General features: G+C 44.1%; 1 protein-coding gene across 1 annotated transcript in view; it reads left to right on the forward strand.

Annotated features, from left to right (window-relative positions):
- TEAD4 (TEA domain transcription factor 4) overlaps positions 1-27941 on the forward strand; it is a 1088638-nt gene that overhangs the window by 75543 nt on the left and 985154 nt on the right. The window contains exon 2 of the mRNA XM_069628515.1: positions 4710-5039. Coding sequence (XP_069484616.1) covers positions 4997-5039 — 43 coding nt within the window. The 5' untranslated portion in view covers positions 4710-4996. The remainder of the gene's footprint in view (positions 1-4709; positions 5040-27941) is intronic.

The following is a 27941-nucleotide window of genomic DNA, read 5'->3' on the forward strand; positions in this document are numbered from 1 at the left end:
ACATGCAGTGTTTGACACATGGGGATTGCCTGCACACTTGAAAATGTGAGCAGTTTGCCATCACACAGACTGTGAAGATATTTCTTTTATTTATAGGACTGTTCTTTCTTCACCTCCAAAAGCAATGCAACAATCATTCTGCTACCAGGGTCACTATCTCACTCTCAGGAAAGAGTGTATATTTTGCAATGGAGAATTACACTGGCTTCACTTTTGCAAATAACTCCTCTCCCCAAACACCAAAAACCCAGGCATCAGTTATATGCAGCAGCCCTCTGTTTAAAGGCCAGGTCTAGGGAGTGGGACCAGTTTAGGAATTTCATTTGGGGCAAGGACACCCCTTTGTTTAAATAGGAATGGTTACAATTGGGAATTTTGTTTTGGGACAGAAAAGTACCTTTTCTTGAAAGGTAGGGGTTTGGGAAGTGGTATCAGTTGGAAATTTCATTTTGGGACAGCAACATTTTGTTATAAAGGCAAGGTTTGGGAATGGTGACATACATTTCGGTTTGTGGCAAGGACAACCTTGTTCATTAGAGAAATCTCGGGTGGACAGGAAAAATAACGGCACCCAATTACTTCATGTGACTATAACTTAATTCCTGCTAGGAAAGAGGGTGCAAGTTTGCAACTCCTCCAAGCGCCCCCTGCGTCAATCTATTTGGGAGTTAATTTAATTAATATTACAGTCAAATATTCTAATGGTCTACACAACTTTCCTCCCATCCACTATGAAGGGAAGATAGTAAGACAGGCAGAACCCCCAACACACTTTGGTTTCAAATGGATGATCAATTCTACTTACATTGGACCTCTGTTTTGGGGCACTCAGGAAAGAGAGCCAGGCTCCTGTAGGCTTACAGCTGAGGTAGGGTCATAGTCTGCTGCCAAAGATAGTCCCAGCATCCATCACTCACATGGCACTCCTTGTCTGTCTGTCACTTTCACCATAGAGCAAGGGCTTTTTAATGTCTAGGTTCCTCCCACAAAATATTAAGATTAGGAGGTGTCAACTTATTAGCCATGAATTTTCATTGGACTTCTGCAGTTCTCTCCTCCTCCCAAGGTTCCACCCCTCTCTGCCGATAGGCCCTGGGAGTACCATGATTGAAGTGAAGTGCGAAAGGTACACACCTTCTAACATTTACAATTTTTTCATGACAACATTTTCACTCAAGAGTCCATACATGGTAACATTTTGTAAATTACCAATAAATGACATAATATATAGATATTAATGTTCCCCTAATCATGACCGATAGGTGGAACTGACTTTTATTTGGGCAAGTTATTCCATGCGCAAGCTATGGTTAATTGCCATTTTTGCGCAAACTAACATAGTTGAGAATATGAAACTCCCTTATCAGATAACTAATTTAATAAGCCATTAGCTCCCCCACGTTCAGATTTCTAACATTTTTGGGGCAGCTAGAAACACCTTTTTTGATGTAACTGAAAAACTCCAAATAACACTTGAATGAAAGTTACATTAACACTGTTGCCTGGTAATTAGCTTCAAAATGACATCTTTCACAATCCTTTAAGTATCACAGTCTCACATTAAATAAAATGACATTTGTAATGTAAGTCAATGTCCATATATTTATACATAGGTTGATTTCACTTGTTTTCTCTATTTCCTTGAAACCATGTGGTTCAGAGCATCTGCAGTCTCTGGCTGAATGTTGGTTTAGCCTGCAATAAAATTATCAATCACCCTTGAGGAGGCCAAAGCTGAATTAAGGGACACTGCAGAGATTGTATCTCTGTCACCCGATGGTCTCTGACATCATGTGGCTGTGCTGGCATTTTGTCCTCGTAATCTTGAGTTGACCACAATTCCAATCTAAAAGTTTTTTTCTTTTTTACATTTCACCCATCCGGGCTGTTTCTGTGTGGATCTGACCCATCGTAAATACCTAGTATGCTAAAGCCTCAAAGAGATCTTCCAGATAAGGAGCCCAACAGACCTGCAATGGTGGAAGTCACTTGAGAAATATGCCTAGCACCCACATGGCCCTGTATTTGTTGGGCTCATATGAAATTTACATTTTGCATCTGAAAACAAAATAGCCTTTTCAATTATTGCATTCTTTTCCCAGTGCAGCATTTTACTTAAACAACTTGCTTCGTTCTGTTATTGTTCAATGCACTTTTGCATAGCAGTAGTTTATTAATGGGGCAATGGAAATTAAACCCTTCTGTTCATTTTGTCATTTTTCATGTGCATTTTCACCCATAGCAACATTTTTAACTCCATGTATTTGTGACTTCAGCTGCAAAATGCACACAGCTTCCCATTCAACATAATTTGAGTTCCTGTGTTGCTTAGTTTTCAGGGTGCACAGCATTTTGATGTGTGGCCATTTCAATGACAAATGCTGCTTTTTTCTCTCTTATCCAACAATATGCCTTTTCCATTTTCACATATTTCTTATGTCAACTTTCAAAAAGACACATATTTTTCATGATAAACTGCTCCCTGTGCCATTTTCAGCAAGACACACGTTTTGCATTCAATAGGCTGTTTTAAAGCTTTTAGGCCTGTCATTTTTTCCGGTGACCCATGTATTTAAAATTAGCGACCTAACCTGGCCTTTCCTTTTGTGTGCTAGGGCTGTAATTAAAAATGAAACCCATCAATTACTTTGAAAAAAATCATCGCTAGATCCTCAAATACTGCAGAACTATCGTCCAGTGGCAGGTCTCCCTTGGTCAGCGAAAGTGTTAGGGAAAATACTAACATCTCAGCTACAGGCCCATGTAGACAAGTACCACATTTTGGAGACCTACCAATCTGGATTTAGGACATTGGATGGGACTGAGAAAGCATTATTTGTGGTGTGGGAAGAAGTACTGAAGAATGCTGGGGCATTAGCGTTTTTAATGATGTTGGAACTCTCTGCAGAGTTCGACACAGTGAATCATGATATCCTGCTAAGCTATACTCCGAAATGTGACAGGAGTATCAAATGAAGCACTACCTTGGTTCCATTCCTTTCTGATGGGTCATCAGCAAAGTATTAAATTGGGCAATTCACTCTCCCTCGGAAATCAGTGTAGGTTGTGGAGTACCTCTTTGTCCCCAAACCCTTTTTTAATATTCATATGAAACCCATGTTGAAAATTATCTCTAAATTCAATCTTTTATACCATACATAAGCTGACGATAGCCAGCAATATATGCGGATTGACGACCCCAATGTGTCATTTGATAACATTATTGATGACATTATTAAATGCACCAAGGCGATCGAAAATGGATGTCCCTAAATAGACTCCAACTAGACTCCAACTTAATCCCACAAAGACAGAAATTATACCATTGGGTCTAAAGGATCTATTAAAGAGACACGAGGCAGTACCTCTATCTCTGCTTCTTTTGGCTTACCCTCCATATATATCACTAGGCTTAAGAATTTGGGGTGCTAATGGCAGTCTGACTTGGCTTTCACCAACAAATCAATACTACAATTCAATCAGTTTATTACAATCTTAAGCTACTTCGGGCAGCTCTCCCATTTCTGTTCCTTTAGTTGTGGGATCATCGGTCAACTCGAAACTAGATTATGCCAATGCTATGTTAAAAGGTATTTCTAAATATCAGCTTCAAAGGTTGCAGGTTGCCCAAAATGATTTACAAAGTTCCAAAATTCACATCCATAAATAATTGCCAAATTTCTTTATATTGGTTGGAGTTGGTCAATGAATCAACGTGAAGGTGCTCTGCCTGATGTACAAATGTGTGAATGGATTGCCACCCCGTACCTAGCCAATTTATTTTTATCGACCCATTAAATCACTTAGATTGGAAGACAAAAAATTGTAAAAGGTACCACCACCTCGTTTTGTCCAAAAAGGAGATAGATGCTTTTTTTCTGTCTTCGGACCACAATTGTGGAACTCCCTGCCTACTAAATAAAGGAATGTCACTTCCCTACTTTCATTACGTAGAGAACTAAAACATATCTATTTCAATAATGTACTCAATAGCAAAGTACTTCATATCTTGCTTGAAAGCTAACTTAAGATCTGCACCCAAATGCAATTTATTCTGCCAGGTGCGTGTTATAAATACACAAATACAAATACATATACAGCAGCAGTTCTGGCATATATTGTTGGGCACTGGCAGAATGAACATTTATTTTACATGTATGGTAATCCTATGAACATTATGACATTAACAATCCAAATCAGAGTTCAATATTTATTTAAATTAAAGGTTACCAGGCGGACCAGAAGCTAATACCTATGTTTGTGTTCAGGGATTTGATAAGTGTTTAGTTTCTGAAATTTCTCTAGTGATTTACAATTTATGTTCCACCCTACAGTTGTTCTCTTAGCAGGTGGTTTCTTGAATGTTTATGGGTACTTGGTATTCAAATCCTAACATGTACTCTTTCTCTCAGTGTTCTGGTTATTCAATGTTGTTTGGGATTTTTATTTCAAATCTCAACATTGCGGCTTTCTTGAAGTTAAAAGTCTCATGAATGCTTCTTCAGACTTTCAATGTAAGAGCCTGCAGTATTTTCATAGCTATCATTCTCACAAAGGTATCTGGGGACTTTGACTTCTAGTGCCAGCATGCATGCTTTCTCTCAATGGTCAGTTTCTCCAATTTTGCTCTTTACTGACCAATCTGTTTCTCAATTGGCTCCAGGATTTTGGGCTTCAGGTTCCGACATGTACTCTTTCTCTTGTTACAGACTGGCAACTCTGGCTTAATTTGTTGAGCACTAGCAGCATGCACATGTTTACAGTAGAAATTTTGACATATATGGAACAGGGTTACTCGAAGAGACTGAAGCCAGTGATGGAACGGAGTCCCTAGAAACAACAGAACACAGTAAACTCACCACCGCTGGCCCGGATTGGCGAGCAGCTGATCAAGCAATAAATATTGCTCCCATTGGCCGGCAGGCGAAGCCGGAGTCGAGCGCGGGCCTGAGGAAAGGCCTTATCTGCTCTCTGCTGCTCTCTCTGCTGCTCGGCGATGCTGAATGCTGCTAGCCCACCCTGCACAGCCATTCTGCAAGGTAAGATGCCTCATGCCATTACAAGCGCATGCAGCATGGCTCTCCCCTTCTCCCAGGTGGTTGGAGCTGCTCCCGATACTAAGCCCATCGAGTACGCATCCCTCCCCCTCGCCAACAGGCTAGCACATCTCCATGCACGCACCCTTACTACTCCCCGCCCCACCTTCCCACTCCACCCTCACGGCCGAAACATTCGACTGTGCTCAAGGCTCGTTAATTCCCGATTGGCATTTACTGTCCTACAGTCCCAGGCTGATCGCTACCATGCGCCCGTATCCTGTGTCCCCTCAAAGCCTGATAACTTCACATGCCTGAAACGGCATGCTCTCCACTACCGACCTGCTAAAGTTTTGCACAACTCTAAAGTCATTGAAAAGAAACATCTGCATCTTACGCGCACCAGAAGATGCAGCGTATTTTCCTCACAGCCACGCACCACGGATAACACTCAAAGTGCTCCACTGCGCCCAGCAACCTACCTCACTATTGCTCCAAGCCTGATTGAACTTGAGCCCAAAACGATCATTGTTGAGCACACCAACGTGAGGCGCATCACATCTCCATTTATCCGTGAAGCACAAGCGCACATAGTTACTCAGGGGCCCACCTCAACAGATGATTACACAGTGGCCACCAAAACACTTGCAACGATCTTGGTGAATACAGGTAATCATCCCCTCGCCAAACTGCCCATACACTGTGCGAACCCGCATATCGGACCGGGAACCACGAAGAAGACTTTCACTCCATGCACTGCACTGCATGCACCCATCAAAATCCTCTATAATACAATGCACCCCATTATATCTCGACCGTCTGTCGATCTGGCAACTAATGCGCATGCGATATTGTATTACATTCACCAAGACCACCACTACCTAATGCCTAATACAGTTTTGCCTGGCCATGCCTGCACCTGCTGATGTAATCCATTCATGTGTGCCTTCACCTACTGCCTACCTCGGCTTAGCCTGGCTGGCGCCTGCAAATACAATGCACTCAAGTGTGCTACCACCTACTGCTGATCCTTGCCCGGCGCTGCCTGAAAATGTAAATGTAATGTATTCATGTGCGCCACCACCTATTGCTGATCCTTGCCCGGCCCTGCCTGAAAATGTAAATGCAGTGTATTCATGTGCGCCACCACCTATTGCTGATCCTTGAGCTGCCCTGCCTTAAAATGTAAATGCAATGTATTCATGTGCGCCACCACCTATTGCTGATCCTTGCCCGGCCCTGCCTGAAAATGTAAATGCAGTGTATTCATGTGCGCCACCACCTATTGCTGATCCTTGCCCGGCCCTGTCTTAAAATGTAAATGCAATGTATTCATGTGCGCCACCACTTATTGCTGGTATTTTCCCGGCCCTGCCTGCGCATGCAAATGTCCAAGACCCTACAATGTCTAGATCTGTTCCACTAACCCCTGCTAATCGTTGCTCTGCCCTGCCTGCGACTGTAAATGCCCACGAGTCAGCAACGCTGTCTACTGGGCTACCCGCACCCCCAAGCAATCTGGCACCCACGTCCCCCACTTCATGCCTCCCCCACTCCTCACTAAACCTGGCAAACCCACCACCCCGCCACTCGGCTGCGCCCTTATCAACGCTCGCTCGCTCCCGGCTCATGCCTTGGACGTATATTACCTAATCTCCAGCCACAATCTTGACCTCACTGAAACCTGGCTCCACGAAGCCTCGGGCCCTGCTCTTGCCCTAGCTATCCCGCTGGGTTACAACATAATCAGGCAAGACCGCACCCACCTGAAAGGAGGTGGAGTCGCTATGATAGCTAAAGAAACCATCCCGATAAGAAAGGTTGACAGCAAAATTGGAAACAGTGACTACCTTCTCCTTAAGGTTAACCCCTCCCCTAACTGTGCCATTGCCCTCTACATGGTTTACCACCCCCCTTGGCCTGTCATTGACTTCCAAGAGGCCCTCACACATACCCTCACCAACAACCTAAAGAAATCCACAAAGGCTATCCACCTAGGAAACCTTAACCTCGGCCTCAACGATCGCAATGACGCCCCTGCTACCACACTTGCCAAAGCACTAATCACTCTAGGATTCAAAAACACCATCAGTAAGCCCGGCCACATTAAAGGTTGCACCCTTTATTGGATTGCTCACCATAACTGCCCCCCACCATAACCTCCATCTCTCCAATCCCCTGGTCAGACCACCACGTCATCCTCTGAGTTGAACAGCGCTAAGGTTACCCCTTCCCCCGGCCCTCACCAGAAGCTCCTGCCTGCTTACCAAAGAAAGGCTCATACCCTTCCTATCAGTGCCTGCCTTTAGGCCCCATTTGCTAAGGAGCCTGAAACTCTCGCCCTCACCTTCAACACCATCATCACCAAAGCTGTAGACGCCATTGCCCCACTCACCCTCAGGAAAACTAAGCGCATCAAGCACACTAATGCTTGGTTCTCCCTGAATTCCTGGAATTACGTGTAAAAGGGCTGATCTCCCCTCCTGGAAAGTCAACGCCAGCGATTCCTCCAAATTTGCATTCAACAAAATCGCCAAAGAATACAAATCAGCCATAATTAGAGCCAAAGCCACCTCCTTTAACACGAGGATAGCTAACGAAATCAGATACTTAAAGGATAGTTCCGGGACTTTTTTTTTATTGTTCCTATGGTTCGGCCATGTGTTTTTAAGCATAAATCGGTAGATCGTAGAAAACTTTCCTATGGACCTTACCCGACTTTTCGTCCATTAACGCACTCGAAAACATCCGCCATTTTATGATAATCCTCTCACTTGCCGCATCGCCCTGGCTCACCTGCTTTTGCGGCACTAAATCAAATCCCCCGCCCCTGAGCCTGACATCAGCAGACGCGTACCGCCCATTTCCCGTTTCGTGTCAACAATCGCTGCGCCTCAGCTAATGAAGTGTCGCCATGGAAATGGCAGGACGCCTCTTTCCTCAATAAGTATAAACAGACCGTTTCACAACACACAGCAGCAGATTTTTGAATCCATTCCTCTCTCTGTGTTACTTTGAGTATTCTGTGACTCGTTTCTGTGCTCTGGTCAGCTACCTTCATTGATTGTAGCCCGTGTGAACAGATACCAGTACCACCGCTATAAATTATTTTACTTTCTTTACCACATAATGGCTACAATAATGCCGTATATGTACGAGCCCGAGTACACCGAGGAAGAACTACTGGAAAGGCAAGCACGCGAAAACGATGGGGATTCGGACGGCAGTTGGGAGGACCAGTCAACGGATGAAGAGCCTGGACCATGTCGCATGGACGGCGTCTCCACCTGGTGCACGTGCAATCGGTGCGAGCTAATGCCAACTGAGGAGGAGAACTGCTGCTGCCGAGAAAACTCGGGATGCCTGGCCTACATTTCGGAAGGAGAGCCAAGTCCGCAATGCATCACTGAGCTGCCAGAGTTCAGGGAAGCCTGCCTCTCACGGACCGTGTTGAGGATGATGATGGTGCTTATGCATGAACTTCGCGGCACTGTTCGTCCGCGTAATCCGAGTAACGAGTAAGTATACTCTGTTTGTGATGCCAGTGATGCCACTACTATGTCATGGTCGTCTCACACATATAAAATTACATCTATATATCATTCGAATGCATGTAAATTGGTTCCATATTGAGCATTTTCTAGATAGAATTTTTTTTAAAGCAGAATGACATTTTTTGCCTGAATCGACAGTGATAAGAAAGTTTTGTCATTTTAATACAGTTTGCATCTTTCATTTTCACAGGTGGTACAGGCTGGTGGCCTATCGTTGCTTCACTTGGTGGCTTCACGGGAGGCTCGGACACCGCGTTCGGAGAGTAATACCTGCCTGTGCGGTACTTGCCATTAGACAACATTTCCCCAGCGACAGTGGACAATACCGCGGATTTTCCCTGGATGTGCTGCAACCGCAAATTTACAATGTGTAATGTTTATTATTTATGTTCAATTGAAATTAAGATCCAAAATAAAACCCAATATATATTTTAACAATGGTTGTTTTGATTTGTTCAAGCGTTGTCAATAAAAGGAAGGCCGTTGTATTTTATTGATACAAAACATGGTTATAGGTAAATATGGTTGATCATAATAAATCATCCTTTTGGGCACCGGGTACAGAGATGACCACCTCTGGCCCGTGCCGCCTTGCCACCACAGGCCAGCCTGCTGCTGACTAACTGCCTAGGCATCCAGGGTCTCCAGGGTGAACTGCACCCATATATTCTCCTGGGAGGGTGAGGTATTTATAAACTCACCCCCCTGCCTTCCATGTACTAGATCCTGCAGCCAGCCTCTTACATGCAGTTAGATGGCCTCTCCTTGGTGAGGCCCTGCGGCAAACGAGTCTTGTCTGCACGACCACCACCCCAATCCACCCCCCCGCCCTATCAAAGGCAGTTCGCACCGGGGTACTTGTGCTGGCAACTGGAGCAGTCAGGGAGCGATAAAGGCCAAGAGGTGCCAAAGACCATGTACACTTCAAAGTGGTCTACAGAGCATGGGTTGTTGTTCCCATGTCTACCTCCAGACCCCGTGTCTCCTGCCAAGCATCCCCCCTCACGCTGGATGGCCCCCTGCAATCCACATAAGTGTGTCTCCATTCACAAGTCTTCCTGTGTCTTGTCTGCACGACCACCGCCCCAATCCACCCCCCCGCCCTATCAAAGGCAGTTCGCACCGGGGTACTTGTGCTGGCAACTGGAGCAGTCAGGGAGCGATAAAGGCCAAGAGGTGCCAAAGACCATGTACACTTCAAAGTGGTCTACAGAGCATGGGTTGTTGTTCCCATGTCTACCTCCAGACCCCGTGTCTCCTGCCAAGCATCCCCCCTCACGCTGGACGGCCCCCTGCAATCCACATAAGTGTGTCTCCATTCACAAGTCTTCCTGTGTCTTGTCTGCACGACCACCGCCCCAATCCACCCCCCCGCCCTATCAAAGGCAGTTCGCACCGGGGTACTTGTGCTGGCAACTGGAGCAGTCAGGGAGCGATAAAGGCCAAGAGGTGCCAAAGACCATGTACACTTCAAAGTGGTCTACAGAGCATGGGTTGTTGTTCCCATGTCTACCTCCAGACCCCGTGTCTCCTGCCAAGCATCCCCCCTCACGCTGGACGGCCCCCTTCAATCCACATAATGCCACGACATATACACGTCATTCATTCACAAACACACCCCTGTTTCGAATTCTTTATAACCCACTTCATATTTCTAATGAGCACTTCTTTGCGCTTTGCTAGTCAACCCGTGAAGGTGCTGGTTATCTGCTCTTCGTCTCTGTGAACTTCCGTGACCACTTCGAGGAAACTCGTCAGTTTGCAACCTGTGAACTGCTCCCTGTTCTACGACAAGAAACTACTCTGATCCCTGCATCTAACTGTTTGTTCGTCAAGGTAAGGCCATGTACGATAATCATTTTGCGTCCAATTTCTTTTCGTTCAAGACAGTACATGCAAGGAACTAGTCACATGTTCTGAGTTTACATTGGTATTCATAGAGAATTGTTGATCTTTACTTTTCAGAACTTTCCACAATGCCTGCCTGTTCCATTGGCGGTTGCCCTTTCGAAGACCCATAATAAATCTGAAGGTACTATAATGCATGTTTTCCCTAAGACAATAGATCAGATAAGAGAATGGGTCCGATATTGCGGATATCCACCGTCTGAGCTTGAAAGTAGAGTCCTAGAGGTCTTTGCGGACAAGAGGGGTGATCGATACCGCATCTGCAGCAGGCACTTTACCTCTGACATGTACTCCACATCATTGCTAATAAAGAAGAACACACCGCGAGCGAGGCGAAAATTGCTCTCAACCGCTATTCCCACTCTATTCGTCCACATCCCTACACTGGTGAGTCAAGTTTACGTATTTATCTCTTGGCCTTGCGGTAGTGTGTAGCATTAGCTAACAATAATTTCCCATTTATGTATCCACTCAATATGAAGGCGGAAGATTCTCCATCCGTGTCGTTATTGCAGTCATCAGCCACTTCAAGCGCCTATCGGGTAATCTTACTTGGCTATTCTGCCACTGACTTGTTTTAGGCATGTAAATCAATAGTTTTAATTTATCGTGTAATTATGTTACCTAATGGTACACCCTTGTACTCGTCCTCTAGTCTTTGTTTTCAGTTATAATTATTGTTATCCAAAATAATGCAAGTACTGTCTTTCAGGGAGATGCTGAGGAGTCCAGCGTATTGACGACTACCGTTGATGTCACTCAGATGCTCAAGGTACGTTTCAGGACAGTTCCGTCGCCTTCCTATGTGTCTTCTTTTTTCAATTTTGTGTTCATTACTAATGAAAGTCCTATGTTTCAGGGAGTCGATGGAGCATTAGTCCAAGAAGAAGGGGGAGCATGCAGTTACGGGTCGGCGCAACAGCTTGCAGAAGTGTGCACCGCAGTTACATCGTCCCTTGATGTTCTTATGCATTTCGAGGTATGGATACTGACAGTTCGATCAAGCGAAATCATATGACGTGATTACATCCGCTATACTTCCTTCTTTATTAACGCAAGTACTATGTTTCAGGGAGATGACGGAGCTTCTTCTACAAGAACATCACCCCTAGTAGTTGATGCAGATCTCTGGGTGGTGACACTTCCAACGATCAAGCAAATCGAATCATATTTACATATCCATTATTTATTTTAGACAACTGATCATTTGTGCAGGTCTATTTAGATGAGCCGTTCACGCCTGCACAAAGTTTCTGTTCTTTTTATCAAAATAGAAAACCATACTAATGCAATTACTGTGTTTCAGGGAGTCACTGAAGCATCATCTTCAATAATATCATCAATGGAAGTCTATGAGGAGCCCGAGGTATGGCTCTTGACAGTTCCATCTAACTAGATCAACAATGCGTGAATAATTGTAGTTTGAATGTTCTACACAAAGCGTTCATTCGTGTTTTGCTATTGAGATGTACGTGGGTATTGGTCCCCAAGTACATTTTGTGTTTTCGATATTATTATACATACTAATGAAAGTTCTATGTTTCAGGGAGTCGATGGAGCGTTAGTGCGTGATGGATGTGCTTATCATGAAAATGTAGTCGTTGCAGCGCAAGAGGAAGTGGAGACATGCACACACGAGTCGGAGCAACAGCGTCCTGATGTTGAAGTTCGAGGCAAGAAAGTTTCAAAGAAAAGAAAGCAAAAGAAGGTTAGTGTCCTGGTCACTATATTATGTTGTTTTTCACTGTTAATAGTTCAATACTGTAAGTTGTGTTTAAACTGAACATCCCTTTTCCAATCTGTCCTCTAGTTGCGAGTGGGTGTACGAACTAGATCTACACAGACAGTGAAGCGAACGAGAGATGTTGCTTGTCAAACCTTTTGGGAGGGACTTGAGACTGGAGATGCATCGTGCCAATGGGAAGAATATGAAGTGATTGACAACGGAGCTATACCACCACCAGCCATTGATAGTGAATGTCCTCCTGGTAGTTCGGATGCAGTTGGAGATAAATTCACAGAATCCACACCCGCAAAAACTAAGACCGCGAGAAAGTTGAAGAAATTGTCCTATTCACCCATTGCCGGAGAAGGAACAGATGTTGCAATGGAAGAGAATGAAGTGGACTACAATGAAACACCTTCAATATCACTGAACATAGCGGAAGACGATATCAGAGATTCTACCTTTCATGTAAAATAATAATAATAAAAATAATAATGTGAGTGACATGTCCTCAACGTTACAGGCCGAACCAGCTGGGATGCAGAGTGACAGTATAAGGAAAGAGGCCAAATTCATTGTATTCGATAGTTGTTTGATTGATATTATTATTCGGTTGAAATGTGGGCATTCGGTAGGTGGGGAAGTATGTGGGGAGCCATTGATTAATGTGACTCGTGCAATTCGAGGCACTAACCTTAAAATACATGCCACCTGTACAAAATATCATCCTTTCTCATGGTCTGCACAACCCACGCTGGGACAACTGCCAGCAGGCAATCTACTTTGTGCAGCTGCTGCACTTTTTAGTGGTTCAAGTTTTAAAAAATTAGAGTCTTTCTTTCAGTTTGTGGGAATCCGTTTCATTGCGAAAACTCAGTTCTACAAATACCAAACCGATTATCTATTTCCAGCCATTAGCGAAGCTTGGAGAATGGAAAAAATGTCTATTGATAGTACATTCGCGGGCAAACGGTTCAGGCTAGCCGGTGATAGACAGTGCGACAGCCCAGGATTTTCAGCCAAGTACTGCACCTACCACTTTCAGGACATGGAAAGTAAGAAAATTGTGAGTTCGGTGGTCGTGCAGGTGTCACAAAGTACATCCTCAGTGGCCATGGAGAAAGTTGGCTTTGTAGCATCATTGCAAGAACTACAATCGCGGGGAATGGTGATCGACCTGATAGCCACGGACAGACACGTTTCAATTGCCAAGACAATGAGAGAAGAGTACAAAAATATAAATCACCAATTTGACGTTTGGCATCTTACAAAAACAATCAATAAAAAATTGTCGACTGCAGGTAAAAAAAAAGATATGCAAGGTATTTCACAGTGGTCCAAGTCAATCAGCAACCATCTTTGGTGGTGCTCAAAAACATGTGGAGGGTCGTTGGAAATTCTACTGGAAAAATGGCGGTCAGTAATGCTACACTGTACAAACGTGCACAGCTGGAACACGAACCAACATTTCCACAATTGTGAACATGGCCATTTGTCCACAGAGGAGGCACGGAAGAAGAAGTGGTTGATTCCTTCATCACCCACTCACAAAGCCATTGAAAAGATTGTATTTGATAAAACTATAACAAAAGCTTTGAGGGGACTCACGGAATTCTGCCACACAGGAGATTTGGAGGTGTTCCACAATATGTGCCTAAAGTACAGGCCAAAACGATTGCATTTTGGCATGGAGGGCATGATAAATCGGACTCTTCTAGCGGTCTTGGCACATAACCATAATGTTGGCCGTCAACAAAGTAGGACGACCGGAACTTTAGGGACGCTTCGCTACAATAAGGCCTTCACTAAAAGAAGTAAACAATGGGTGATCAAACCAGTGTTTGAGGATATGCAATATGAGTTTATTGAGAGACTTATTGTTGACGTCCTAGATAGGCACATAAATGGAGTTGTGAACGAACCTGTGCAGGTGACAACTGCATTGCCACCCAACATTGCCTCTGTTCCATGTCCACCTAAAGCAGAGCTCATTGAGAAATACACATCACGGTTTAAATGATTGTAATTTGATTGTCTGTTCTCTCGAGTCTCCTCATGTCGCAGGCCCATTGAATATGTTTATATATCCAACCTTGTTCATTTGCGCATTAAATTAAACCAAACAGTAATATAAATTATTTTTCCAAAAATATAGAATGTCTCCGTATTTATGGTTCTGTGGGGCAGCAAAGCAAGCAGACAAAATGCAAAGATGGAGTGTAAATTTCAAGTCCTGTAAGACGGCCTTACACTGAATGTAGCTAACTAGGAATGTGTGTTCGTTCAAAGTGAAGGTCAGCTGCTTTGATTTTTTCTCGGGTGCCAGAATGGCCCACGACTCAGTATAAGGTTCTATTGTTATTTGACCTTGACAGGCTGGGACCACGTAAGAAACGATAATGAATATAATTTCAGAAACGAAAGCCATTTCATGTTCGTTCATTAGAAGAAATAAAACGTCGGCATAGAAGGAGTGGTATTTCGGGGCTGCCCTACGCACAGACACAATGGAAAATGCAAATATAATGTAAGTAACTCTTTAGATGAGTTTATACCGCAATTTAATTACTATACAGTAGCTTTAAAGACGGGTTAAGTTGTACTTGTTCATTCTATGTGGCATATTGTTTTGTACCGCGCACTATCTAACTTGTCCACTGTCTGCGACCTCGGTCCTGGGCCCTTCCACTCTCCACCTGCACTCCCTGTCAACCCCTGCACTGGGGGACTGTCTCAGTATCCTACAGCCCCCCTTGACGTAGAAAACCCAGTTGCACTGTCCTAGCTATGAAATAATTTCCAGACCTAATATATAAAATGAATAATTTTAATAAAGATCTGATGGTGAGACTAATTTCCTTTTTTTATGTTTTTCAAATAGATACATCGTCCATTATTGTCTGTGTCACTTGTACCAGACACCGGCGGATGGGTTTTTCAACCGCCAGTTGCTTCTCCGCGTGAACAACGTTAGCACCCTGACCATTTTGTGGGACGATCGCCAAGTACAAGTATGCCCTTACGCGGTACTAACGGCTAGATGCAACATACAGACCGTTGTGGTGCCCTAGTGCCTCGTTGTTGGAATAGCCATGCGATTATCCGTGCGACCGAAGAGCTTATTTTATCGTAAACCAACACCCTGTCTACTGCACACGAACATCGCTTGCCTCAAGACGAAATATTTTGGATCGAGAGCAACTAAAAATGCAAATCGCTGAATATTCTCAAAACATTTGATGTCAAATAAATGTACTTTGCCAAATGTACAATCTTGCCGTTTGCTTTTAAACCACAGTTTCATATTCCGAATTGTGGCGCTGTATTGTGAGATGATCTAAGACCCTGTGTACAGCAAAGGAACATCGTGTGCCTCGAAACGAACTTTTTGGAACGTGAGCAAATAAAAATGCTAATCGCTGAATATTCTCAAAACATTTGATGTCAAATAAATGTACTTTACCAAATTTACAATCTTGCGGTTTAATTTAAAAGTACAGTTTCAGATTCCCAATTGTGGCGCGATGTGTTGTTTGAGCTCATCTGTGTTGATTTCCTGGTTCTGTGTGGAGTCGCGTAGAAGACGCCTGGACGCGTTTGCCTACGCAGCTCAGTCACGTCACGGATAGAGGCGGGGAATATGAATGTTTTGATCAAGTCTGTTTCAGGGGCGGGGGATTTGATTTAGTGCCGCAAAAGCAGGTGAGCCAGGGCGATGGGGGGAAATGATAGGATTATCAGAAAATGGCGGCTGATTTCGAGTGCGTTAATGGACGAAAAGTCGGGTAAGGTCCATAGGAAAGTTTTCTACGATCTACCGAGTTATGCTTAAAAACACCTGGCCGAACCGTAGAGACAATAAAAAAAAAGTCCCGGAACTATCCTTTAAGAGATCTTCGCCATCTTCAGGGAGCTTGAAACCCCCACTCTCCACCCAACCACGCTCTCCAAAGATGAAGACTGGTGCAACAACATCCAATACACCATGCTAGACAATCACAACACCCTACAAAGCAACATCCTCGCCCACCAACAGTCTCTCACCCACCACACATTAAACCTTCAAAACAACACTTCTAAGGACTCCCCCTCATTCGCCTTTAAAGAGGTCAGAGAGCAAGAAGTCATCTCACTGCTCAACTCGATCAAACCTTCCAACTGCAAAGGTGACGCCTGCTCTGCTCAACAAATCAAAGAGTGGGCATCCACTCTGGCTCCTTTCCTGACTGCTTTTATCAACGCTTCCTTCTCCACTGGCCATGTCCCAACCTCCCTTAAGGAAGCATGGGTTTGCCCTCTCCTAAAGAAACCCTTTCTTGACCCAAATATTCCTGAAAACTACAGACCCATCACCAGAGTGTCTTTTCTAATATAAATCCTTGACAAAACAGCTTATCTGCAAGTACAAAAATGTGTTGAGGCTAACAACCTTCTTGGTCTCCGGCAGTTAGGCTTCCGACCAGGCCACAGCACTGAAAAAGCTCTGTTAGACCTCAAGAATCAAATAGATGACATCAGAGACTCGGGAAAACCCACCCTTCTCTTGCTCCTAGACCTGTCAGCGTCCTTTGATCTGGTGGACCATGAAACCCTTTGTCATCACCTCTCCTCAACTGCTAAGTTCTCCACCAAAGCCACAGCCTGGATCACCTCCTTTCTTAAAGAATGAGCCATGAAAGTGTTCTCAGAACAAGCCTATGCCCACAAGAGTCCCATCAAATGCGGAGTCCGACAGGGCTCCTGCATCTCCCCTACCCTCTACAACATAGTTACTAGGCCACTGTTCAACATCCTTGACTCCCTAGGCATCACATACACTAACTATGCTGATGACACTCAGTTCCTGATCCCTCTCACCGGTGATTGAGTCCAACACGAAAACCCTTAATTCCATCTACTCCACCATCCAAACATGGATGGCCGAAAAAACTGTCTAAATATTGATAAGCCCAAGCTTCTTCTAATTGGATCCTCTGAAACCCTTAAGAAGCTGGACAGCCAGTACAACGCATTCACAATTGACAATCCACAAATCTTAGTCTCCCAAACTGTCAAAACCTTAGTAGTCTATCTAGATTCCAACCTCTCAATGACCAGAGAGGTCAACGCTATAGCGTCTGCAGCGGCTGACCACACTAAATTGCTAAACACAGCAAGACCCTTACTCTCTGAATAAAACTGCTGTCCATGTAACTAAGACACATTCATGTAACAGTGACTTGATGCCTCTGGGCTGCTAGTGCACTTTATAAATGAAATAGATAAAAAAAGAAATAACATAAAACGTGTTGTACAGGGAATGCTGTCACATATTACTGAGAGAGGCCTTGTGGTTCTTCTTTGGGCACAACCAGCATGAAAATGTGTTGCTAAATGTTCCTGTGTAATATTGGTGACCTGGCTTTCATTGGATATTTTCATATGTTCCCGTGCAGAGACGATTATAAATTGTGCTACAAAATGCTCCATTTCCACACACTATTTTAAAACCGCCATCAATGGTGTGCACTTGCTTGCCGCGCTCACTTGGGCAGGATGGGGAAAAACACTTAAACTCCATCACTTCAGAAATTCACCAGTCTGTCTCCTCTGTCTCCCAAACTAAATGTAATTGAACCATGAGATCTGCTTTGTCTCCTTTGTAAAATGTTTCAGACACGAGTGGGAACTGCTGTATGTCGAAGACCTGGTTATTCTGGTTATTCTTATGTATGTCATTCAGGGGTTGCTGTGGGCACCAGCTGCTATCCCTGGTGGGTCCCTCAGTACCTCTGCCGCTGCTATTTTGACCTATGGTCCAGAGATTGCAGGGACACCACCGTGAAACAAATGCAGCACTGCAGAGCTGTGTTTTCTTTCAGCACTTTCCACACATAGCACTTCAAAGAATTCCTAACAGATTCTGGAGTTGCAGAAATGAGACAAGGGGTTGGAATCCCTCTTCTGACCCTCACTCGATCAGCAGCTTCAAAAGTTCGATGATATGTGTGCGTGTGTGTGCAGGACAGTTCCTAGCCAACCTGGTGCCCAGGGTGAAACATCAGAATGCGCCAGCCTACACGCCTCCTGAGGAGCACACATCACTCCCAATCTCCACATCTGTGTCGTGCAGCAAAACCCCTCTTCAATATGAATAAATAATTAATAATTGCTATATAAATTAAGCTGGTTTCATAACATTGTAATTCAAGTACGTTACAGAACAAATCTAATGTGAAAACAAAGCTATTGCTGCCCAAGTAAATGTTTTTTTTGGTCACCTGTTCCTAGGTAAGGCTTTGCCTGAATGCGGTTTCAAACTGTCTGTACTGACACACTGCAGTGTGACCAGCCTACCGGGTCTGAGGGCCCACTGACCACTGGCTCTGTTTTGCTGGGGTTCTGTTCGTTCCACCTCACTTGTATTTCGCAAGGGACAATACTAGACTAACCATATGAATTATTTTCAGATAGAAGGTTACATTCCAAGATGGACAGTCTGGTACACTCTTATTGTACTCTTTCAAAATACCTCTGAGAGTGGTGAAAGGGGACAAATTGCGCCAAAGAGGGCTCCTGTATGCTTTCAATTAAATAATAGACCATTTCAGGACTATAACAGTGATCAGAGATCTCTACATTTGACAAACAAGTCTGTGATAAAAGGATTGTATTTGTGAATCTCTAAATTCATAACCAATGCATGGTTTTGTGCTCACATCATGGTTCACAATACTCACCCTAACATTAAAATGTTTGTAACCGTGAACCAAACATGCTCATTTGGACTGCTTAAATTTTGGGATGGGAGTATCAAATGGTTGCAACATCAGCCACTCAAATGGGGTACAAGGGCTCTTTTGCTTCTTGTTTCTGAAGAAATTTAAATGAGGAAGGGCTGGGCTTCGGTGTCAGCATGCCCAACCCCAATACAGAAACATATTTAGGGAATTATATCTACAGACAGGACAGGATACCGTACAAGAGAGACCCAATAAACAACGCACAGAAAGGCTGCACAGAAAGGATTGTACCTCTCACAAACCTTAGCCGGAGCAGTAATAAGCTAATGAAGCTTTTTAAACAGAACCGGCTTCTAATGCATGGTAAAGGGTCCACAGTTCCTCAGCCACTACTTCCTCACTATTACACAGGCCTCAGGAGTTATTTCTGCAAAAAAGAGAAGGCCCATGCCTAACTTAACAGAGCTGGTATTAGCAACTCTTATTAGTGCTGGCCTGCAGCTATTGAAAATCAGCATGTGGCAGTGTAGAAAGGGCGTTTGGCCTAGTGGATGTACATTTGGAGGCAACTTCTTCGATTGCTTTATGTGTTTAAGTGTGGGCACAGTATGGCATGCCCGTCAGAGCAACATACACAAAACATTCCAGTGTGCTATTGTATGGACATTGGACACATCAGACAAAAACAGGTATATGTGCTGTTACATACGGGAGCCCTACATAGATGCCATCAAGCAAACAGGGTGGTGACTTGTGCAGAGCACAACACATTGCTGCACACATATCACTACATTGATTTGCAATGAACTACTGTCTGCATGGTGACATACAATGAACTCTGCTTTCCTAATGAAGGTGCCGAGTCACACTGAGGTGCCATCTGGAGTGGTAGGCAGTGGCTGGCTTGTTTAGACAAATAAAAGACCTTTGATGCTGAGCGGCTGCATTTAGTCCATGTCCCAAAGCAGCCACTAGACTACTTAATCAAGAAAATTACAGTTAACCGTCCCAGGGATGCGCCATAAATAACTAAAAAGGAATATACACAAAAAAACGTTTTGGTGTGGCAAATAAAGAGACATGAAAACAAACAAAATACTTTTTCTGATTGGCACGTTAATTATCTTTGAAGAATGTACAGGTTTGGTCAGCTAACTGGCATGGTGGTAAAGAATGCCCCATTTTCAGTTCATAAAACACTGAAATGTTAAGCACATACTGTGTAAAAACAATGGCTTGTTAAGTGAGCCATCACTTATAAATTGCCCCACTTGAAAGGCTGTCAGCACAAGGAATGAGGGGCGCAGGCTGTGTGACTCCAGAGCATCTCACATGCTGCGTTTGGAATATGCATTCCTTTGTTTGCATGTTCCGAATGCATCGCAGTCATCCAGAAGTCGGCAGAGAGCTGCGAGCCGCACATTGCAGAGGAGCGCTCACTGGCATAGCAGGCTGCTTGATCTGTTGTCCTGCAAGCTCAGAAGCAGTTTTCTGGGTGGGCCCCTTACTGCGCCCTCCTCCTGAGCTATTTAGCTCTGCGCCCGGGCCAAGAAACTGGGCTGTGTGTGTGTTTGTGAGAAGTGGTGTGCACTCAGAATATAAAGAAGCTGCTACACAGGGTGAAGCCGGGCAAACGAAAAGGAAGCTGCGACCCATGTCCTCTGAGCTAGACAGGCTACAAGGAGCAATAGAAGGATCTGTGCTGGTCATGCTGGACCTGTCAGCAGAAGAGGGGGCGGGGTGTGGGAGCCGAGTAAATAGTGGCAGCAGGAAATGTGAAGCTGCACATTTATAATGACTATACCATGCATATGAGGCACTAACTGGCACTCTTTGTCATTACTAAGATGTTTGTGGTGGCATGTGTGACTGTAATTTTGGCATTTCATGGATACACCTTCACGTGTGAGTCTGTACATTGCATATGGTGTCTTTGAGGAAGTGACAAAATTACATTTCATTAAAAAGGAACATAAGGGTACGCTTTGCATTTGATGGCAGCACATGTAAGGCTCTGCCTTACATATGGTAGCTATTCCATGCACAAGAGGCCTTAAATAATGGCCTTGTATGTCATTACAGGGCATATGCAGTGCTTAATTGTTGGGGTGTGTGCCAGGGCTCAGCCCAGGCACTAATTTCTGACCCCAGCATTTGTCTCAGTTTGATTATAATGTAGTGTTTTGGCAACTTTATTATTCTAACTGCCAGTCACATAATAAACACCTACAGAATCAGAGCAAATGTAAATGATGATTGTGTTTAAATACACACTTAAACATTTGTCTCATGTCAAGCCACAATGAGTATGTTATGTTATGTGTATGTTGCTTGGTTATTTGTAAATCACATATCTGCCATAATGAGAACATCCATTAACCACACTAAGCCAGTGGGAGTTGCAACTTTAACCCCATTTACGTTGACAGCATGGGCGGCAGCCATGGGTGCTGACGACAGTGGGCAGGGAACTGCTCATCCTGATGTGTCATGGGCGTGTTACAAAATATTTGCCTAAGCCCCGCCCACCTTCTTAGTACTGACTCTTCCTTTCTGCTCTTAACTCTTAGAGCAAGGGAGTCTCTCGCCTGGGCGTCCAAAGCGAAGGGCAGAAGAAGAAAAGGGCAATTCCTGTTTGGACCTGTTCAGGACAGGAGGACCCAGGGCCTGAACCCCTGCACAGATAGCATATAAATATGCACCAACATGTGTATACTCCCTCTGTCCCCACAGGCCATCCCCACCATCATCAGGCAACAGCAACATCAACTTCTCAGGTGCTGGGGTGAGGACAGGTGCTCCATGTCCCACCCCCTTCCTGGTCTGCTGTGATGTCGTTGATGCCCCCACCCCCTTCCTGAACCCCCATGATGTTATTGTGCCACGCCTCCCACCCACTGCCTCTTTCTTGCCCCTCATTTCTAGCCCCCCTGCTTGCCAGATCTCTTCTTCCATCTTCCATTCTCCCTTATCCTTTCTGCCACCCCCCCTTCACATCTTTCACTACAGGAGTTGTCTCGATTCACCATGGTCTCACCATCACCGACCTGTTGGCAATGCTTGGATTTGACCTTATGAACACATTGACTTGGTGTTTCACCTTCTCAACTCTCATGCTGGACTTCCCCAGGATCTCGCACTTAGGGTGGCTCTGAATCATGCTGTGCCCTTCTTGATTCCTTGCCTGCATTCTCTGTTCCCTGCAACATTATGGGCCTCATTATGACCCAGGCGCTAAGTGTTTAACGGCGCCGTAAAAGGCTGCAGCGCCGTTAAACACCTAGCGCCTAATTACAAAGTCCCTTTGCGGGACCCGACTTTAACGGCTGGTTTTACCAGCCGTTAAAGTAGGGACCTGCAAAGGGACCTTGGTGCTAATTACGGTACCGCAATTTGCGGTTCCGTAATTAGCGCCTTCCCCATTCCCATTGAGCACTATGGGGCAAAAATGGGAATGGGGAAGGGCCATGGCGGCATGGGGAATTACTGCCCAACCAACCTCGGAATGGGGTGGTAATTCCCCATTCCACCATGGCGGACTCCGGCATGGACCATGGTGCTATTAGCACCATGGTTTAGTGCCAGAGTCCTAATGAGGCCCTATGCGTTTTACTGACCTCTGCAACTGTATTCACTCTCCCCTCTTCTCTGCTCGTTTTCACTGTTTATTCTCTGTTATCTCCTCCTCTACCTTCTCCCTCCCTCCTCTTGCCCTCCCTTTCTTTTCTATGCACCTATTCTATCAGAATTGTCCCTTGACCTAGTATGATAGCAACAGCGTTGTTTCTCCCCCCCACCCTCCCATACTTGTTCTCCTCCCCCCTTTCAGCACTATCTGAAATGTTGTCAGGCCTAGTACGATAGTCACTTGTTTTGTTCTTCTCCCTCCTTCTCATCCCTTCTCCCTTTCTTCTTGTAACTTTTCGGCTCTCCCAGAAATGTCACCAGGCCTAGTACGGTAGTCGCCTGTCTGTTTCCCATTCCTTCCTATCTGTGTCTTTGCACTTGCACTATCTGAAATGTCATCAGGCTGAGTATGATAGTTAATTTAACATTCTTGTTGTTCATGGCCTGTAAGAATGTCACTGTATTTTTCCCGTGTTCCCTCCCTTGCTTTGAAGCGCTTTGAAACACATTGTGTATAGGCACTATATAAATAAACAATCATATCATATCACCTGACATTTATTTTTTTTTTACAAATGAAGACCTGGGCATATGTCCTCAGTACCTACATTTATTAGGCTGGACTGTACACATGTTGACTGAAATATTAAGGGGCATATAGTATTACAGAGGTATTAGAGGCTGCACCTGGGATATTATGGCAACAGCTGGACGTGTGGGGCTGCACTGTTCATATGGTGACTTGGACCCATGGGATGCAATTGTTTGCATTGTATGATATTACTGGGGAATTTGAGGCTGCACTTGGCATATGATGATTTTGCCAGGGATATGGGACAATACCTGTCACTGAATTGCATTTCTCAGCAATTTGGAGATTATGGATGCACCTGGATATTCCAGGCTTTACCTTACACATTATACTATTCCTAGCATATAACATGCATAAGAAGGGCGTATTTGTATTAGGACGGCTGGTCTATAATAGCTGCCTTTTGGAATCTACAGTTGTATTTAACAAATAATGACTATACTTGGCATGTGAGGCATTCACTGGTTTATGCTGATAACTGCCCATGTGCAACCATACTGAAATATGAAGGCAGTGCCACCAGCTTTTCTTGTTCTGCTGGACGACCCGCTCAAGACATATCAAGTCAGCACTCAACGAAAATAGTATTTTTTGTCTGTTTTAGTAAGTGTTATTTTAGTAGCCTTTTGGTTATTGAATTGGCTTTTCTACATCTATTACACCACTTCCTGCACTGGCGTCAGGACTCATGTTCAGTCATTGCCACTTCCTATAATCTCATCAGGGTCAAAGGTCATGTGATAGTACTTCCTTTGATGCCACAGGTTTGCAATGTTGCTTCTGCTAAAGCAGGCATTCTGATGATTGACAGCCTTGATCCATCTGTTCAAACATTTGGCAACATTGTTATTTATGCTGAATACTTTCTACTAGATATGTGTTGGTTCCCCTGTTTGCGTCACAGCAGCTTCTGGGACATTTTCAGGAACATGCTGCCTTTTCTGCAAGCTGCAATGTTGCTTCTTTAGCCTCACACTAGCCCATCCTTCCGGAACCACAATGCTTTGGGTTACTGCCTCCACATGCTGCCGCTCACCAGACAGAGCAGGAGAAGGCAGCGCCATCTTTGGTTTAACGTTTAGAAGGGTACTCTGAATCCCTGAGGAGCTCGGTGACCAAACCAGGATTAGGCACAGTATCTTTCAATGTCACAGGAATCTGAGGTGTCTTGGGTTATTTATGCATGTAGCGGATAATGTATTTCTTATAACACCTGGGTAAATGAGTCAACCCGTTAATGCTTGGCCTCACATTCACAGATATCGTCCGATTGCTCAGATGTCGAAAAAATGTAGACTGTTAAGGTGGGCAAAACACAACAACAAACGTATCAAAACACATGTTTTGCAAATAAATATTGTAAGCAGATGCAAGAGAATGCATTTAATTGCCTTTTCGTGTGGTTAAGTGGTAACATTAGATAGTTGGTAACTTTTCAGCACTGAACTCCACCAGTGCACTAAATAATGATACTGCCATCCATGTCTGGTTATCAACTAATGGCTGTGACTGGTCACAGACAGATAAGAAGAAAGGAATCTCAACAACCTGGCACACCTTCAAATAAAAGCCCTACTTACAGCTGGAATTCTCCTCTGTGCTGGCACTGGCAGTAGAATTGTGACGTCACGCACTAATTGTCATAGTGTGGTTATAATGTACCTTATTTGGTGGTGGGTCACAGGCACAATGCCTCAGTGGCCATTAGGCCCATTGGAACAATTCACAACATTCTATAACAGTAAGTGGCGTGCAGGGTTCCAGGACTCAGCTCGAACCATGATAGGATCTAACATATCTTACCCTTTACAATGCAGAAAATGGTGCCACACGTGTGCAAAGACAGGAGAATTCCAAAACAGTAGCACTAAACCATACAGCTTAGCATTGTGAGTACAACTTACGGTGTAAAGGAATAACAACTATATTGTACACCGCACGCGTACATCGAATACTCACGGACTCACACATAGCACGCACCTACGAGACACATCAAATGATTTTAATGCCAGATGTTCAAGGATTTCTTGTTTCATATCCATGAAGCATTTCTCTCTTGCCCAATTCCAAACAAATGCTGTACCTGTGTGCAGTAGATCATTTCTGTCCTCATTGCAAAATTACCTACACATTTGCCATACACTTACAGAAGCTCAAGGAGTGACATAAAAGTGGGAACAGGGGGCATTCAGAATCGCTTCCACCAGTTTCATTTTAGGGTTAATTCCATCGCCAGACAATGAGGGTCATTCCGAGTTTGGAGGCAGCTATGGTGCTATTAGCACCATGGCTGCCTCCAAACTCGGGTCCGGGTAGTCAGAATGGGGACTTACCGGGACATTCTGACCTATGCGGACCCGGTAAGTTCCCCTTTCGAAAACCATTCCTCATTCCCATTTGAGCACCCATAGGGCTCAATGGGAATGGGGAAGGGGCTAATAACGAGCCCGCAAATTGCGGGCCCGTTATTAACTCCATGGTCCCTTAACGGGTCCCGCTAAGGGCGGCTGGTAAAACCAGCCGGCCCTAGTGGGACCCGCTAAGGGACCTCGGAATGTTAGCGGTAGGGGGTTAACGGCATTGGCATCCTTACCGGTTCCCGTTAACCCCCTACCGCCATACTCGGAACGACCCCGAATGTGTGTCCCAAATACTCAACAGATCTTTACATAAAGTTTGGTAAAGGTCGTCCGAAATATGGCAATTTATTTAACACCATCTGAAGGATACAAGAGTGCTCCTCAAGAGAATGGAAAAACACCAATATGTCATCCTGGACTGTGTTCACAAATTTGATCACCTTAAATATTTGCAACATACATTTCTGAAAAACAGTTGAGGCACTTAAACCACAGTGCATGCGTTGAATCTGAGCAAATATCAGGAAAGCTGTTAAATCTATCAAGTCTGGGGACAATGGTATCTGCTAAGAAGCACTAGTCATGTCCAAGGTTGTAAAATAATGCACTTACCTTATCGTAGCCAATATTTTGTATGAATTTCGTAAGGCGCAACAGTCACAATTATATTTTGATTACGAGCATGTAGATCAACACATACAAATCTCAATTTGTTCTCTGATTTTATTTAGTTAGGACCAACGGGGACACCCAATCAAAAGTTGGTATAGATTTAATAATTTGTTATCTGCACAAATACACCAACAAGGCTGACAGCTCCTTATGGGAATGCATAGGAACCTTTCTTAGTTAAAATTACAAGGCATCAGCACCCTGGAAGCGGGCACCAGCCAATCCGGAAGCTCAAAAAGCAGGCTGTATTCACTGGCATAAGCCAACGTTCTGAGCAGCCTTAGTGCTGCAGGCCTGAGCCTCCTTCCCTGCTGCCCCTCCCCCCTTAGCACCCATGTACCTCACGCATGGGTGCTAAGGTCGTGTTTCGATTAGGGAAAAAAAAAATCTTACCTTGAGGCCCAGTGCTGTGTTGTATAAGTCCATTTTCCATGTTGAGTTGTCAAAATTATCAACATGGAAAATTGACTTATACTACGCAGAGCCACAAGATAAGATTTCTTTTGTAAAATGAAAAGACTCCCTTAACTCCTGCGTATGAGTTAATGGTCGATATAACCCTCGTCGGTGGGGCGATTGTGCCGGTAACAACACCGCTGCTGGCATTAAGGGACCCTTTCTTCACTCAGGCCCTTAACCAGCGGTGTGCTGTTAACGACAAGGTCGGCCTGCCGCCTCGGATTTTGTCACCTCAAAAGTATGTTTCTTTAGCTCAATCTCTTGCTGGAATCCTTTCAGGGACCTAATCTCATTTCTGAATACTTGAGAGTTCTTGTCAATTACTTTATAGCAATATTACTCTCTGTGACCACCAGTACTGGGTCTGTATTGTGGGTTTTATCACAGCCATGATCAGCGTCTTTTTATTTTGATGAAATACATCACCTCATCTTAGAACTGAAGATCTGCTTCTCCCTAATCGTATTTGGAATTTTCCATTAAAATTCACAAACAATATAGTTCTAAATCACAGAATCTTAAGTATGAAATAATACAGCATGCATTGAATTACTGAGACATTATCAAGACTAACTACCTACTATTTGAGGATATAGGATTACATGTACTGCATGCCTTGAAAAAGACCTTGCGTCGAAACACATGTTGGCAGGCATTGCATGATAAATGACAATGCACGAGCCATGATTCATGACTATAATATTCCTGATTCATTGACATGATAGTGCCTTATGGTATACACATATCCATTTAGTACAAAACAGAGTTGTGCATAGATTTCCATGAGCCAGTTTGAACCGTGATAAGTTCTAAACACAGATTTTTTAATTACGGATGACTAGAGATTTGTCAACTATACTGTAATAAGGACATTATTTACTGTTTTTTATAAAGATATTGCAGGCTACTTTGTATTACATATGGCATAAAGTGCCTCTACCATACGGCATAAGGATATTCCAAGTCACTGAGGACTTCTATATGAAATAGAGGACCAAGGCCGAAGGCAGAGTTCCTTTGCAAGGTCACAGAACTCTGAAGTGACTTGTAATTTCCTGTTTATGTATTTAGCGGATATTTTGTCCCTTACAACCCATAGTCACGCTGTGAGCCCATTCATTACTTGGTCTCGTACTCAAGCTGATGCAAAACATCTTCCATTTGCTTATTTGTGGAATCTATGTAACTCACTCCCCCTTCAACACACAGTTTGTATTGTTACAAGCAAATGTAGGTGGATTTAATGAAATGCATTAAAAGCAGTTTTTAAAATAATTTTTTACCT

The sequence above is a fragment of the Ambystoma mexicanum genome, chromosome 12 (genome assembly GCF_040938575.1).
Source record: "Ambystoma mexicanum isolate Mex_15411 chromosome 12, UKY_AmexF1_1, whole genome shotgun sequence".
NCBI lineage: Eukaryota > Metazoa > Chordata > Amphibia > Caudata > Ambystomatidae > Ambystoma > Ambystoma mexicanum.